At 51.4% G+C, this 16,383-nt stretch overlaps 1 protein-coding gene across 3 annotated transcripts in view; it reads left to right on the top strand.

Annotated features, from left to right (window-relative positions):
* LIMS1 (LIM zinc finger domain containing 1) overlaps nucleotides 1-16,383 on the top strand; it is a 106,093-nt gene that overhangs the window by 53,242 nt on the left and 36,468 nt on the right. Inside the window, exon 1 of one of the 3 annotated variants that reach the window (XM_057557937.1) lies at nucleotides 6,553-6,749. The exons of 1 other annotated variant lie outside the window; for it this stretch is intronic. In XM_057557937.1, coding sequence (XP_057413920.1) covers nucleotides 6,643-6,749 — 107 coding nt within the window. In that variant the 5' untranslated portion in view covers nucleotides 6,553-6,642. Of the gene's footprint in view, nucleotides 1-6,552; nucleotides 6,750-16,383 lie in introns of those variants that run through there. One more of the 3 variants, XM_057557938.1, reaches the window with a different exon arrangement.

Raw genomic sequence — 16,383 nt, 5'->3', positions numbered from 1 at the left:
TGGCCCGTCTCTGGCCATTAGGGTGTCCTCCCTCCTTCACATGGAGACTTACCTCCTGCTTCAGGGAGACAGAGGAGGGGGTCACAGTGTCCCTCTTACATCGGCCGTTTCTTAAGCAGCTTTAATTCAGAATAATCCGTGTGCTGTTGAGGGACATTTGGGGGCAGCTCACCCTGGACCCCAACACTGTCCTGCTCCTGTGTGTCCCCGAAGCTTCCTGGCTTGGGCTTGTCCGCGTTCAGACCTGGGTGTGGATCCACAGTCTCCCTCGCTGGCTGTGTTGCCTGTCAGGACCTTGAGCTGCTTGGAGACTCAGTTACCTCAAATGCGTAGTGGGGACAATAGTGGTCCACGGCTGGTAGGACGGAGGTGAATGTTAAACGGGAGCGTGTTCCTCAGCTGTGAGCGGTACTTACATCAGCTCCGCCTACGGCACGGCGTGGGCATTTTTGTGCCCCAGCCCTTTCTTTTGTAAGTCCTCTTTGAAAACGGTCTTCTTAGATTCAGTCAGTTTAAAATGCTGGCTTTCCGCGGGCAGGACTAAGGCAGCACGAGTGCAGCCCGGGCTCCACGTCTGGTCTGCCACCGGTTCCTCTCCCGCCCACTCCCCATGTCCCCAACCCGGCCGCCACCCCCGTCTCCACCCTGACAGCTCGGTCTCCCCCCTCCCCAGGCCTGGGAGAGGGGTCTTTGGACCGGAGAGACACCCCTGACTGGCTCTCTCGCCTCACCACCCCCCCAGCCCCTCCCCGCAGCCTCTGGGCCTTTGCACGAGCTGAGCTGCTCTCTCCCCAAGCCGCCCCTCCCTCCGGCTCTGGGGGGTCAGACCCGAGGTTTCTGTCTCGGGAGGCGTTCCCTGTGTCCCTGCCGTCCTCACAGCGGCCTTGTCTCCTGTGACGTGACACATTTTCAGCTGCATATTTATTTGTGGGTTAGATGGTTGGCAGGGTGTCCTCCCAGACAGAAAGCTTTAGGATGAGACTTTACACAGAACCCGGGGATGTTTTGATGCCCTGGTGAAAGGGTTTGGAGGTGGAAGTTGACAGTAGTGACTGCGGCACTGAAACCAGGCTGGGGCCGCACAGGAGCTGTGATCACGCTCACGACCCCCTGGAATTCCGGGGAGAAGAGCCATGGCCTCAGAAGCTCAGAACTGCTGCCGGTAGCTCTGCCATCCGGGGATTCTTGCTCCGGGACCTTCGCCTGTTGGTTTTGTCACGGGAACATTTAGTGCAGAAATGTGCTCAGCAGGTCCATGCCTGCTGCGGGGTGGAAGTGTGGAATGAGTGGAAAACAGTGTGTGTAGCAACTGTATACAGAAGGTGATGGCAAAACACATTTTAAGTCAGATCATGTGAAAATCTGGATTTTCAGCAAAGCTCTCTTTTGTGAACAGATGACCACTAGAATTCCTTCAGAGAATTAAAAATTATCCTATTTACAGAAGTTTAGCTTGATGTGCAGTCTTCTGAAACCGTGTTGACGGTGTCACATGGGCTTGCACTTGCCCGTGGATGGAGGCCGGGGCCCCGCTGACTCTGCCGCGTCTCTCCCCGTGCCCTTGGCGTCTCCGCGGCTCGTGTGTCAGGCGGGTGGTCAGGGTCCTTTCCTGGGGTTTTATGTACAGCTCGGCTCTTGGCTGTGGAGCAGGTAGCCGGGGAGCAGGCCGAGGCGGGGGTCAGGCTGGGGGTCGGGGGCACGGCCGGCCGAGCGTGTGAAACCAGCCTCAGGCCCCATCTGGGTCCCGGGTGGGAGCCTGACCTGCGGGGAGGGGTGAGCGTGCCAGGAGCCTGCCAGTCTCGGGCCCTCCCCTGCCGTGGGCCCTTGCTGAAATTTTAATCTGCAGAAAAGACCGTTCAGATCATCAGATTCGACCGCTCTATTTCCGAAGGGAAAGATTGAGGCCTTCGGGAGTGATGTGACTCGTGTGCCTGCCTGCCCGCCGGCCGCAGCCGGGACGTTGCCCGTGTGGACCCACCAGCCGGGTGACCCCGGGCTTCCCCTGCACCCTCGCACCAGCTTGTCCCCTCCTCGGCCCCGTAGAAAGGTTAGGGGTGGGAGGGTGACCGGGAGTTTTGTTTTAAATCCTTTTGAAGGACGCAGGAAAGCTTGCTTGTTGCGGCGCAGCTTTGGGAATGTTCTGTGATTGTCTCGCAGAAGACGGTGGGTGACCCGTGTAGATTCTCTGTGTTTCTGACGGCTGACCTGTCGGGTCTCAGACTTCGGCCGAGGTCCCCCCGCCTGCTCGGTGAGAGGAGGGTCGAGGGGCTGTTCAGAGGGGCTCGCAGACGGGCCAGGGACCGTGTCTTTGGTGATTTTTTCTGACTCTTCTGGACGGTGGATTCTGCCCTCTCACACTCTGCTCGGGTCGACTTGAACTTGGACCTGCTCCCAAGAATCGCCGAGGTCGGAGCCCTCGTATGACACCCGGGACACGCCTGGGGGCCCGTGTGGAGGGTGCGGGGCTGGAAGTGAGAGTTTTGGAGACGGGAGTGTGGAAGGAGGGAGGACGGTGCTCTGCTTTATCAGAGAAACTTTACTTCCCCTGTAGGGGATTATTCATAGGATAAAATTTAAACTAAAAAGGATTCATTTCCATTAAGTTCAGAGTGGTTGCAAAACAAAATTCTTCTCTTACCGCGTGTGTACAGGAAATTAATGGCCTGGAAATGTACAGCTGCTCGACCGTCTGCAGGCCTGAGGCCCCTGGTCTGGAAGGTCTGCTGACGGGCCAGCAGCCAGCTGGGCCCCGAAGCCAGGGTGCAGCCCTCAGTTCTGCCGAGAAGGAGCCGTCAGCGCCGGAACGCTGGGGATGGGTCTTAGGGGCTTGATGCCTAATTAGGGTTCTCTACCCCCCAGAGCCTGAAGGGGGTACTGGGACCAAGTACACCGAGAACTGGGCTGAGTCAGGTGGAGGGTGGTGTTTTAGTTCTTAGCCCCGCTGGAAAGTGTTCACACTGGTGGAAGTGTTGCTCAGCTCTACAAATGTGCAGCATCTGAGTTTCTGCAATCTCACAGCAAAGTACAGTTTTGCAAAACTGTGGAGTGGCTGTGCCTTTTAAGAATCTCATTTAGGTAATGTTGAGTGTTAAATGCAAAAACAAAACAAAACAAAACCAGTTTCAAATCTCTGGAGCATTCATCTGAAACGTACCATCATCATAAATTGGCGAGGCTCTCAAAATCAATTGGTCGAACAACTAACCAGAGAACTTACTGAGCAAACGCACACTCTACCACGTACCTGGCCTTGTAAGACGCAGCGATGCAGTAGCTACACGGCTGCCCTGGGAGGGCTGTTATCTGGGGGGGATGGGGGGATGGAGACCCTGGTGATAGTGAGTGAAGGGTCTCCAAAGCCCTCCTGTGAGAGGGACCCCTGCGCTGAGTCCAGAGGCAGGACTCGGGGCCAGGACGCCCCATCTGTCCTGGGACCATGCTCAGCACGGGGAGGAGCCGTTGTGTCACCGCAGGGTCTTCCAGGACCCGCGAGTGACCGGTTTACATTTGGAAAGAACTCCTGGAAATTTGGAGGATAGAGTAGAGGAGGGTGAGGCCAGAGGCAGAGAGATGACTGGGAGGTGGAGAGAAATGGGGGGGGGAGACAATAGGGGCTCTTCTGAACCAGCGTCTGGCCCGCGGTTGAGGTCAGGGTCCCGCCCTGGGGCAGGGGCGTCTGTGCAGGTCGGAAGGTGAGTCCGCCTGCCAGTGCCCTGAGATGGGGGCGTGTTGTGCTCGCATGCATTTCTGAGACTCACTGACCTTCCTCGGATTCACAGAAGGTCCGTGACCGCCTCCCCCCTCCACTTCGAAAGGTGGAGGACGGGGTCACAGGTCAGCCTGCAGAGCGAGGCCCGGTGTGATGCTCCCTGGGCCTTCCTGTTTAGTCATTTCAACCAAGAGCACAAACCTATTGCAGAAGAAAGTACCCGCTGAGCGGATGTCGCATTTCGCTGGGAGTCGGAGCTCAGGTCCCAGGAGAGCCCGGCTGTCGGGGGGAGCAGTGGACAGACAGGTTCACAGAGCCGCCACCCCGCGGTGGGAGCAGGCCGGGGTGCCCCCTCGACACGTTCTGTGAACCTTTGTTCGTTGACAGCCGCTGGGCTCTAAGGGCGGCAGCACTGCCCTTCAGAGACCGTTTACGCCGCGAAATGGACATCCCTGTATGGACACCCACGTGGGCCTCCCTCAAATGCTAAGACAGTCGTTTGAAATTCAGAACTCACTTAAAATAGGCCTGATCTACAATCCAGGCTCAACTGATAACTTTCTACGGGAGGGTGTGAAAGGAGGGAACCACGGGGACAGGGATGGGGACGTGGGGCCTCTCCTGGCGTCACGTCACCTGCCGCATCCCAGGGCTGTGCCCTCTCTCCCTCTCTCCCCCCACGCAGATGCACAGAAACCTTTGTTGGGGGGTGTCATCTGGCTGCAGCCTGAGCCATTGTGTGGTAGGGGGTTGTTCCCGCCCAGAAATGGGGGCCCCTCCCTGGCTGCACGTGGCGGGGAGGGACGGGTGCCACTGTCTCCCACCGTCTGTGTTGTCGGTGAAATGGCAGTGGTTAAAGACCTTTGCCCAAAGCCCCAGGATTTAGTTTTATGCAGTTGTGACAAGCATGGATCTACTGAAGTTTGTATGCGTCAGCACAGCCATTTTAAAAGTCCGCAGGCAAGAATTGTTTCCGTTTGTTTTACATAACTTTTCTTCCCCCTGTTCACATCCTTTTAACTTTAGACTCATCAAATACAGGATTCGTCCTACACGGTAGTGTTTCCTGTCTTGTCAACTTTACTAGTTTCCGAGCCTTTTCCCTTGTCAGCGGGCTGCATTACTCTTTTGCAAGTTCTCTTTAAAAATCAAGCTCTCTTATGTACATTTTCCTATAGAAACCAGTCCTTTTCAACGTGAGGCTTCTGTGTTTGCAGTGGCTACAATTAGTTTGTATTTTATTCCTCAGGCATCTATTCTGTTTGATGCCTACAGTTAAAAAAAAAAAAAAAAGATTGGTGCTTGTTTCTCTGCGTTTTTCACCTGTCATGACAAAAATGTAAGAATTAGGTGCTTTAAGGAATCCTAATTTTATATGTTTCTATTACTGTAAACTTCAAACTTTTCTGTGTTTTATGTCTCAGTAGGATCCTAGAGCTTTGTACAAAAGGTATATGTAAACCTTCTAAATTTTTCCTATTTATTTTTGAATGTGCAGGGCATTCCAAGTGCAGCAGGTATAGAGCAGTGGTTACAGAGAAGCTGTCTTATGCTGCTCTGCCCGTCCCCCAGGCGCCCGATGTTACCAGTTTTCTGTGTATCCTTCCAGAGAGAGGAGGAGGTACATTTGGGCCTCGATTTTTTTTTGGTAATGTTTTGTCACTAATTACATCTAGTGTGGTAACAAAATTACTAATTTTCCCCCTGCATTTTCTTTAAAAACGTATGTTACACTTTGATGGTGACTGTAAAAAGTTGTGTTTCCACTGGGGCGGGCGTGGGCGGGTGGGGACCAGGGCTGCAGCCCTAAAGGAGCCGGGGCCGCAGCCCAGAGTGAAGGCGTGAGATGCAGAGCCCCCTTCCTTGGGGTCCTGAATATTTGAATTTATAATACCGATCCTTCTAGAGAGGGGAATGTATTAACTCTTTAACGCTTGCTGTGAAAAGAACTTTCAGACCCACTTCTCTGCGCTCTCTTCCTGGAGGGGATTCTGGGAGAGAGATGCTGACACGCAGAGAAACTGCCTGCACCGCAAAGCCAAGCTGTTGGCTGAGAGCAGGCCCGCGATCGTGCCGGCGGGGACTGGTCCTGAGAGGGGCTGAGTCAGACCCGCCTGCTGCCGCGCGGGCGTCCCGCCGGGCCCGGGGACAAGGACGCGCCCCTATGATCTGTCCCCCACGCTGCTGCAGACACCCACCCACACCCCACACCCCAGGAACCAGACCCTGCCTCCTGACGCGGTGGCCGCTGGGGTCAAACACGCGGGGACAGCCGTAGGCGGACAGCGTGCGCATCTCCCGCGAGGGGACCCGTCCCGGTGGGCGGCTTTGGGTGTAGAGAATCGCGGGGGTGGGGGATGGCAGAAGAAACCACCTCCCTTTCAGTTATGAATTTTTGAGTAACACTTAATGGGGGAGAAAAAAGACACTTCCTTCCTTTCCGAAGAGGATTTAGAGCACCGTGGAGAGAGCCGGCCTGCTGCCCTTCAGAACTGTGCTTTTCCGTTGGAAGGAAAACGTCCCAACGAGCTCATGATGACCAGGCACTTCTTGAAGCCGACGGCTGCGTGTGAAGTGTCGGTGGATTTCCTGGCACAGAGCACAGGGCAGGATCCTTCTTGAGTCACGACCTCTCTGGAGCGTTTTAGCCCAGTTTTGATGCAGAACGATGCCGGAAGGGTCCACGCAGGGGCCGGCGCGATTGCTCAGGGCGGCCGGGCTCTGCCCGGCGGCAGCACGTGAGCACCAGGCCCTCCCAGGTGCCGGCGCGGAGGTGCGGCCGCCCGCGGGAGGGTGTGTACCCGGCAAGCAGGAAGCGCGGCCGCCGCCGCCGCCCCAGGCCGCTCCCCGGGCCAGGTGCGCGCGGGGCGGTCCCCAGCCCTGGCGGCCGCCCGCCCTCCGGTGCCGGGCTCCGAGGGTCGCGGTGCGCGAGCATGACGGCTCTACAGCTCAAAGAGCTCTCGCAGTCGGGGCTGTACCGCCGGCGGAGGGACCGGCCGGACAGCCTGCGGCTCCCGGGGCCGCAGGAGCAGGCGCTCAGGTGAGTGGAGCCTGGGGTGGGGGGAGGGGGGGACCCGGCAGCCTGAGCCCCGGCCCGGCCGCGGGGTGCGCGGCGAGGGGCGACGGGCTGAGCCCCTGGCGTCGGCTCCCCAGCCCCGCAGCCTCGCTGCACCCCCAGGGCGAGGCTCGCAGAGGGAGGGTTAGACCTGCCCGCCGCTGGCGGAAGGCACATCGCTTGGGCTTCTCGGGGCGCGTTTCAGAGGGATTTTTCTCTGCGTCCTGACGGTGAGGGTCGCGGGTGGTGTCTTGGGTGGGCGGCAGGGTGTTCTTCGGTATTGACATGTATTTCACAAAAGAAGGCAGGGCAACTTTTGAACGTAACCTGGGAGGGAGGGAGACCTTTCTAACTGAAAAGGTTAGAGGGTGTCTGTTTCCACCGTTAATTGGCCGAAAACAACACGGTGTTAGTTTTTCTTAGCACTGTTGAATTTTTTTTAGGTTACAGGTTCTGAGCAGCCCCTGCGCGTTGAGCTGTTGCTTAAACTGCTGTGTTTGCCGCGAGGGGTGGGGACCCTGAGCTGACAGCAGGCTGCAGGGACCCTCGTCCCCGCTCGCGTGCTGGGTGGTACCTCAGTGCCTCTGTGGACACTTGATCCACGCGTTTGAATGTTCCACTCAGGTGGTGAGAGGAATAGATACGTTTTATAGAGAGAGAGAGGATATAATAGTTATATCCTCTCTCTCTCTCTATTTCTCCTATAAATTCGCTTTTAGAGTTTATTTTAAATTCTTTAAACTTAACAGGAAAAAATTGACAAGGAAGCTCTTTAAACTTATATTAAATTTGTCTACAAATTTACAACAGGAACTGTACTTTGGGAGGGAGATGTTTATTTGAAAATTTTTAACTCTGGCTGGTACTGGTACTTACACTATTAGAAATTATTCCCTGCCACATCGGGTGTCTCTTAGCTACAATTAGTGTATTAACTTTGGATTGACTGGATTAAACAGAACTTTAAAGCTTCAGAGTTTGACTTGGTAAATTTTAAGTATGAGGTTAGTGAGAATACTGAGCCCCCTCTTGCTTGACCAGATGGGCACGGGTGGACGTGACCCCTGAAATTGCCTCCAATCTGCTCTTGATCCAAGAGTGAAAACTTACCAAAACTAGTTTTAAAATTTCAGATTCGGGGTCCTAAGGAATTCACTTTAAAAGAAATAAGATATGTAAAATGACATTCAAGACCAGCCAACTTTCACTTATTTTCAGACAGTGGCAGAAGTACCCATGAATGAGATTACCTGTTATGTGCGAGGAGTTGGTTATCTATATAGTCATAATAGCCTTTGAAACAACTAGGTTGTTTTGTTTTGTCTCGAGTTTAAATTACAGAAGGAAGAATCATTCTTAAGGTGTATTGCTTGTTGCCTTGGGTTGAGGAGCCATTTTTCCACTTTTTCTGCTGTATTGTCCCCTGGTGATTAGAAGGGGCTTAGGCTTCTGCCATGTCTCTGTCCCCAGGTTCAGAGAAGTGACCATTTACTTATTTTAGGACTTCAAGCTCAGCCAGGAAAAAAGCCTTTTATCGATTTAGAGAGTCAGGGTTTTTGCCTAGTTTTATAGGAAGCCTGTTTTTAGTATGAAATCGGGTTCCTCAGGTAATAGAAGCTGGAGGGGTGACTTTGAGGTTAGACACGCCCAGTTCAGGCTGCTGGGTCAGGCAGATAACCTTGATGGACTCAGGTGGCTCCTCTTTAAAAGGAGGATAAAAATCACTACTGCTATTGAGTGTCGTTTATTATCTCATCAAACCCTCGCCACCAGCTTGATGGCAGGCGTTGTCATCTGGTGAAGGGTACCTCGTGCATTACTCACTTGGCTACTGTTCATCCATCTCCTACTGTGTGCCACGTTGAGGCTGGGCCACATTAGACTCAGGACTGCCCCAGGGACACTGGCGTCTGGGCCCTGGAGGGTCACCTGCAGGTGTTCCTCCCAGGAGCTGTCGCTGGACTGAGCACCTGTGACATTGGGCACCTCGAAGTAGCACAAACCCACTCCCACTCTGACCCCCTCACTCACACACCGTTTTCTCAGCACGTTTATGGATTCTGGCAGAAAAACCATCAGAGACTAACAGGGCTGTGCTCACTGCCAGAAAACATGTTTAAGTTTAAATTGAAGACTGTGCTCTGAAACAGAACACAAGTGTTTAAAGAGCACATAAGAGTTAGTGAAGGACTTCCGTGGTGGTGCAGTGGTTAAGAATCCACCTGCCAATGCAGGGGACACGGGTTCAAGCCCTGGTCTGGGAAGATCCCACATGCCACGGAGCAACTAAGCCCGTGCGCCACAACTACTGAGCCTGCGCTCTAGAGCCAGTGAGCCACAACTGCTGAAGCCCACACGCTACAAGTACTGAAGCCCGTGCGCCTAGAGCCCGTGCTCCACAACAAGAGAAGCCACCGCAATGAGAAGCCCGCGCACCGCAACCAGGAGTAGCCCCCACTCGCCGCAACTAGAGAAAGCCCGCGCACAGCAACGAAGACCCAACGCAGCCAAAAAAAAAAAAAATTAAAAAAGAGTTGGTGAAACTGCTTCCGGCTTCAAACTCCAAACTGTTTAGAACAGAACGCTGCCTGTATCGATTTTTATTTCAAAGTATCCAGTACAGCCTGAAACGTGCTTTCCTTGCTTTGTACAGCAGACCGTCAGCCTCCACACCTGAGGGCTGAGTCACGGCAGGCGGTTCATCTCGTTTAGACTTTGTCCCAACAGGAAAAAGTTGTGTGACGGGAGCCTCTTAGCTCTAGAACGTGTCCTTAAGTGTGGCTGGAACCTGACATGCCTGAGAGACCCCTAGATGTCACCTTCCTCCGTGGAGGTGAACCTGAGGACTCTGCGTGCAGGTAGCGTTGGTGCCACCTCCTCATTCGGGGACGGGACTTCTGACCTCCTGCTCTGGCCGTGGGTTCATTCAGTGAAGCTCTTGTCCCGCCCCGTGGGCTCGGAAGCTGTTCCTCGTACCTTCCCGGGCATGGACCCTTTTTCCTAAAGTGCCTGATGCCTGAAAATACCATCCAAGATATACCCGTGTGTGTGTGTGTGTGTGTATGTGTGTGTGTGTGTGTGTTTGTGTGTGTGTGTGTGTGTGTGTGTATTTACTCCTTAGCTATTTATTCTCCCTCTTAAATTGTGCTGCACCCAAACACAGTTTTTTTTTTTTTTGAGGAAACCTGAATGGAAAACACACCTGTGCGATCCACAGCCCCTCCCCCCAACCCCCCTGTTAAAAATTCTCAGAGTCACCTTGGCTCTGCCTCAGACACATGGGGTCTATAACTAACTGGGGACATCTCAGAATCAAGTCTTTGCCAGCTGGCTCAGAAAGGAAGTTTAATGCAGGACCAGGGGCTGGCGAATTATGACCCTTAGGTGGCCCACGAGCTCAGGATGGATTTTATATTTTTCAAATGGTTGAAAAAAAGGAAAAAAATATTTCATGACATAGGAAAATTACATGAAACTCAGTGTCCACAAATAAAGTTTTATTGACATACAGCAGGCGTATTTGTACACGTGGTCTCTGGTGGGTTCTTGCCGTGGTGCCCGAGCTGAGCTGTGGCCACAAAGACGGGTCTGGCCTCCGGCTCTGCAGTCGCCCCCTGGTCTCGAGCTCAGATCAAGGACCCTTGGGTCCTCCCCTCTTGTTCCTTCAATTGTGCCCCCCTCCTCCCCCCGCCTGCATGAAACAAAGGGGGATCAGATGAGGCGGCTGGCATTTGGGCCCCTCTGTGAAGTTCACTGGGGAGGACTCGCTTGTGCTGTGCTTTCCTGCGCTTTTCCTGGTGGAGCTGGGTTACCAGGACCAGGAAGGGGGTGCAGAGAGAAGTAACCTTTACTTTATGGCGGTTAAGGAAGGCTTTGGATCTCCTGTCCTTCTAGATCTGGGATGGTGTCATTTTCCAGCAGCAGGATGCCTTTGCTTGGTTAAGAGTAGGGAACACGGATCAGGCCCCCATGCTGACTGAGCCCTTGCTGGGGGCCAGGCGCTGTGGTGAGAACTTCCGTGGTTCTGTTCTTAACTCAGTCCCGAAAGGGGGAGAAGGACCCAGGCCGTGAAGGGGCCCAGCTCCCGGCCTTGGTTCAGCGTCCTGTCGGGTGGGAACTGGGCCGTCCCGGTGCCCGGGGTGGGCTGGGGGAGCGTTTCCTTCAAACCTGTCTGCTGTTTGCCGATTATCTGGGGTACCCATCTTTTGACTGAAAAACCAGCGTCTGTATTTTAGTTTTAGAAACATAATCTATTAGAGGGATAAAACTGCAGCTTGGCCATTTTGTTTGTCCTCATTTAACAGTTCAGCAAGAGCACATTTAATCTTCCCAACAGTGAGCTCAACCGATAGCAAGTATTTCTTCTCTTTGGTCCAAGGAGGTGTCAGCTGGCCAGTGTTGGTGTTTTTTTTGTTTTTTTATAAACATGGAATACATTTTTTTTTAATAGCTACTTTATTTATTTATTTTATTTTATTTTTGGCTGTGTTGGGTCTTCGGTTCGTGCGAGGGCTTTCTCTGGTTACGGCAAGTGGGGGCCACTCTTCATCGCGGTGCGGGGACCGCTCTTCATCGCAGTGCGCGGGCCTTTCACTATCACGGCCCCTCCCGTTGCGGGGCACAGGCTCCAGACGCGCAGGCTCAGCAGTTGTGGCTCACGGGCCCAGCTGCTCCGTGGCATGTGGGATCTTCCCAGACCAGGGCTCGAACCCGTGTACCCTGCATTAGCAGGCAGACTCTCAACCACTGCGCCACCAGGGAAGCCCCCAGTGTTGGTTTTTGAAAGGTAGTAGCGCCTTCTCGAATGTGTTTAAGGGTGTAATTCTCACACACACACACACGCGCGCGCACATACACACCCGCGCGCGCACTGGAGTGCTATTCAGCCGTGAGAAGGAAGGAAATCCAGCCAGTCCGGACAGCAAGGATGGGCTCTGACAGTGCCAAGTGAAATGAGGCGGACAGGGAAAGACAGACAGCATGTTCTCTGTCTTATATGCAGAATCTAAAACCAGAGTGGAAGGGGGACCAGGGGCAGGGAGTGGAGGCCTGGGGAGGGGTGTTTTAAGGCACAGACTTGCAACTAGAGGATGAACAAGCTCTGGAGGGAGGCCTGCCACACGGCACGGTGACGGCAGTCAGCAGGGCTGTGCCACGTGGCGTGACGGAGGCGTCACTGATGCTCCGGGGTGATTATACAGCAACACTAAGCATGTCAAACCAGCAGCCGTGCACCTCAGACTCGCACGTTACGTGTCCAGTATTATCTCACTGTAAAAAATGTGTAACACACAAGTGTCCCTGTTGGAATAACAGGTTTTACAGGCACCCCTTCCTCACCCTTCTCACCGCCCCCCCTTAATTGAATCCAAGCCACAGGCCCCACCGTCCACCCCGGGGCCTGGTAGCCATCCCTGCCCAGGGTCTGCTCCTCCCTGAAGGAATGAAAGCACACTGGCTTCGAAGTGCCTCTTTTATTCCAGGTTAAACCCCTTTGACTCTGAGAGAGTAAGTTAAATTGATGTCCATCCCTCTGATGTCCCACACAGAGGGATGTATCTACCAAAGGATGGACCGTGACCTTCCGGTTTTCCTTCTTCAGTGGTTTTGGGAGGCTTATTTTCTGAAGGGAAATGTTTTCCTCTCAGTCACCTAAAGTATTTCCATACAGTTGAGGAGGTATATGCTGAAATTAAAAATAGTATTAATGCTTAAAGTTAGTGTGTGTTAAAGGGACGGTTGAAGGGTTGAAGGTCCTGTTCTGTGTCTCTGTGCTGCTCAGAGACCCTTGGGAGAGAACCTTGGCCTCAGCAGAGTCAATTTGTAAATTTGCTGTCACTCACATAAAGTTTTCTAAATGATTTACTATGGCAATTAAATGCCAAGATTTTAATCATTATAAATTGCTTTTCTGTAGGTTAAAAGAAAAACAAAACTTGATGTATCAGTTATAAATCACTTATAAAAACAAAAAAAATTACAATTGGCTAAAACGTGTGCTTTATAGTACTTTGGAGAGATGCTATTAAAATGAAACAGTGCTATTTATTTTATATGTATTTATATATCTTGGAAACACAGCCATTTAATTGTGTATCTGTGCGACCCAGTGGCCATTCTGTGATTAAAACAGACTTTAGACAAATATTCTCTTACATAAAATCTACTTTTAGAAACAATCATTAAATAAGTTAACTAATATGAATTATGAAATTAATATTATGAATTATGAATTAATGTGAAACAGTGGTTGCATTAGCTTCTTAGAGCTGTGGTAACAAGTACCACACCCTGGGAGGCTTCAGACGGCAGAGATGTTTGGTCTCTCAGTTCTGGAGACTTAGGGTCAGAAATCAGCGTGGCAGCTCTCCTCATGCCTCTGATGTCAGCTGCAGGGCTGTGTGTCTGGCTTGTGGGGCATCACCCCACCCTGGCCTCTCTCACGTGGCTCTGTCTCCATGTGGCGTCCTCCTCTGTATGTGTGTCTCCTCTTGTAAGGACACCAGTCACATGGGAGTTGGGCCCACCTGCTCCAGTGTGACCTCAGCTTGTGCCTTAATTACATCTGCAGAGACTCCACTTCCAATAAGGTCATGTTCACAGGTACCAGGGTCAGGACTTCAACATGTCTTTTGTAGTAGGAGCCCTAACAATGGTGTCTGCATGATACACTGCAGCTTTCTTATTTAAAAAAAAATTTTTTTTTAATTTATTTATTTTATTTTTTGGCTGCATTGGGTCTTCATTGCTGCACGCAGGCTTTCTCTAGTTGTGGTGAGTGGGGACTTCTTCGTTGCGGTGCACGGGCTTCTCATTGCAGTGGCTTCTCTTGTTGCGGAGCACGGGCTCTAGGCGTGCGGGCTTCAGTAGTTGCAGCATGCGGGCTCAGTAGTTGTGGCACATGGGCTCAGTAGTTGTGGCTCACGGGTTCTAGAGTGCAGGCTCAGTAGTTGTGGCACACGGGTTTAGTTGCTCCGCGGCATGTGGGATCTTCCTGGACCAGGGCTCGAACCCGTGTCTCCTGCATTGGCAGGCGGATTCTTAACCACTGAGCCACCAGGCAAGTCCCTCAACACGTCTTTTTAGGGGACAGAATCCCACCCACAGCAGTGGTTTTTTCAAAGGTTAAAGATCATTCCAGTGTGCAGTTTTTTAGAAACAGCTTTATTGAGGTGAAACGAATGGGCCTCAGTAGATGCACAGTTTAATGTGCAGCTTGGTCAGTGTTGACACGTACGCAGAGTCAAGGTCACGCGCGTCCTCCTCGTCCTCAAGTCCCTGCCTGCATTTGTAGCCCTCCCACATCCCTAGGCAGCTGGTCGCTCTGGATGCTCTTGCATTTTCTGGAGTTGTGTATAAATAGAACCATTCGGTCACGTACCCTTTGTTTTCTTTAGGCTCCTTTAACTCAGCATCGTTATTTTAAGACTCGTCCGTGGTGCAGGAGTCAGTATCATTCATTTTACTGCTGAGTCACCTTCCGCTTATGGATTTACTGCGTTTGTTGGTTGCCCGTTGAGTGGTGCCCAGCTCTTGGCCGTTTCAGATGAAGCTGCGTGAACATTCGCATACAAGTCCTGTGCTTTCATTTCTCTTGGGTGGAATGGTGGGGTTGTTTGGTGGGCACACACTTAATATCTGGAGAAACGGCTAAACGGTTTTCCAAAGAGGCTGTACCATTTCGTGTTCCCACCGGCAGCGTTTGAGGGTCCGTTTTCTCCACATCCTCAGCCACACTTGGCACGGTTGATGTTTTCCAGTTTTGGCCTTTCGGGGGAGTGTACTGCTATCTCCTTGTGGTTTTATTTGCATTTCCCTCATGACTCACGAAGCTGAGTATCATTTCTTGTGCTTATTTGCAATTCCTGTATCTTCTTTGGCAAATTTACCATTCAGGTTTTTGCCCAACTTTTACTGGGTTATTTCTTATAGTATTTAGTTGAAACAGTGCTTCATATATTCTAGATACAAGCCCTTTGTCAGCTACATATTTTGCAAGTGTCTCCTCCCAGTCTGCGGTTTGTCTTCTCATTTTTTTTTTTTTTTTTTTTTTTTTTTTTTATAGCTACTTTATTTATTTATTTATTTTTTATTATTTTTGGCTGTGTTGGGTCTTCGGTTCGTGCGAGGGCTTTCTCCAGTTACGGCAAGTGGGGGCCACTCTTCATCGCGGTGCAGGGACCGCTCTTCATCGCGGTGCGCGGGCCTCTCACTATCGCGGCCCCTCCCATTGCGGGGCACAGGCTCCAGACGCGCAGGCTCAGTAGTTGTGGCTCACGGGCCCAGCCGCTCCGCGGCATGTGGGATCTTCCCAGACCAGGGCTCGAACCCGCGTCCCCTGCATTAGCAGGCAGATTCTCAACCACTGCGCCACCAGGGAAGCCCTGTCTTCTCATTTTTATAAATGTCTGTTGACAAGCAAAAGTTTTTTTTTTTATTTTGATAGTTTATGGATCTTTTTCTTTATATAAAGTTTGTGCTTTCTGTGTCCTATTTAGGATATCTTTCCCAAACCCACAGTGAATAAGATTATTAATAAATATGTTCCATATAAATGTAAAATCATTAATTCTTTATTTACACCAGCTTGGCCTCTCTTGCCCTTTACTGCTTTTCTGGCTGTGCTGAGTCCTCACAGGGCTGCTGTGCAGTTCACAAGAAAGGAAAAGGGCCCTGGAGACCCGTCGCTGGTAATTCGGGAGTTGAGCCGGGGCTGTTCCTTCCCCGTGTGTCTTACGCTCTTAACTACACACTGAAGCCTCACTTAGGTTTTAGGGTAAGGTTTCTTACCTGGAAGGTCTGAACACGCTTGATCGTATCTTAAAAGTTAAAAATTTACCAGGGGTGACCTCCTGTGATGCCCGTTGAAACAAAAATGGAATTTTTTGCCTCGTAGATAATTCGTACATGTTTGCCAGAGAAACTATCTAGGTTAAGAAAGCTAAAACTATTATATTTTTGTGTCATAATGAATATATTACTTAAAATTAAGCATTATAAGAATGTCCAGCCTTTTACCTAAAACATTTGTCCTCCTGCCCTGGCATCAGGATGTGGGGGAACGGACAGCGTAGGAATTGACCAGGCATCAGGGCACAGAGGATGTTTGCTTATGTCTGAGCGTGTCTGCTGCCAACTTTAGTTCTCAGTTCTAACAGACAGACAAAACTGGGCCAAAACAGAAATTCTGCAGTGGTTTGGAAAATTTTGTTTCTTTCTTTTTTTGCCGCACCTTGCAGCATGCGGGATCTTAGTTTAGTTCCCCAACCGAGGATGGAACCCGAGCCCTCGGCAGTGAGAGCACAGAGTGCTAACCACTGGACCGCCAGGAGTGATTAGGGCTCCGCGCTTTCACTGCCGAGACCCCGGGTTCCATCCCTGGTCGGGGAACAAAACAAAAAGAAAAGAAAAAAAAATAAGCCTTTCTGGAAAATTTCAATAACATTTCCAGGTGCAAGGAAATACATTCTTTGTTTCATGGTAAAAGCTAATGTCAGTCATCTTGGCAGTAATGGAGATAAACTGATGTTATGGGTATTTTAAACAACGAGGTTCTATAAAAGTATAGCCAATTTAAAAGATGAAAAATTTTCCTGGATATGGAATCATTCTTTGTGTG

Source organism: Balaenoptera acutorostrata, chromosome 12 (genome assembly GCF_949987535.1).
Source record: "Balaenoptera acutorostrata chromosome 12, mBalAcu1.1, whole genome shotgun sequence".
In the NCBI taxonomy this organism is placed as follows: Eukaryota; Metazoa; Chordata; class Mammalia; order Artiodactyla; family Balaenopteridae; genus Balaenoptera; species Balaenoptera acutorostrata.
The sequence above is the reverse complement of the archived record's forward strand: the minus strand, read 5'-3'. Positions and strand labels throughout refer to the sequence as shown.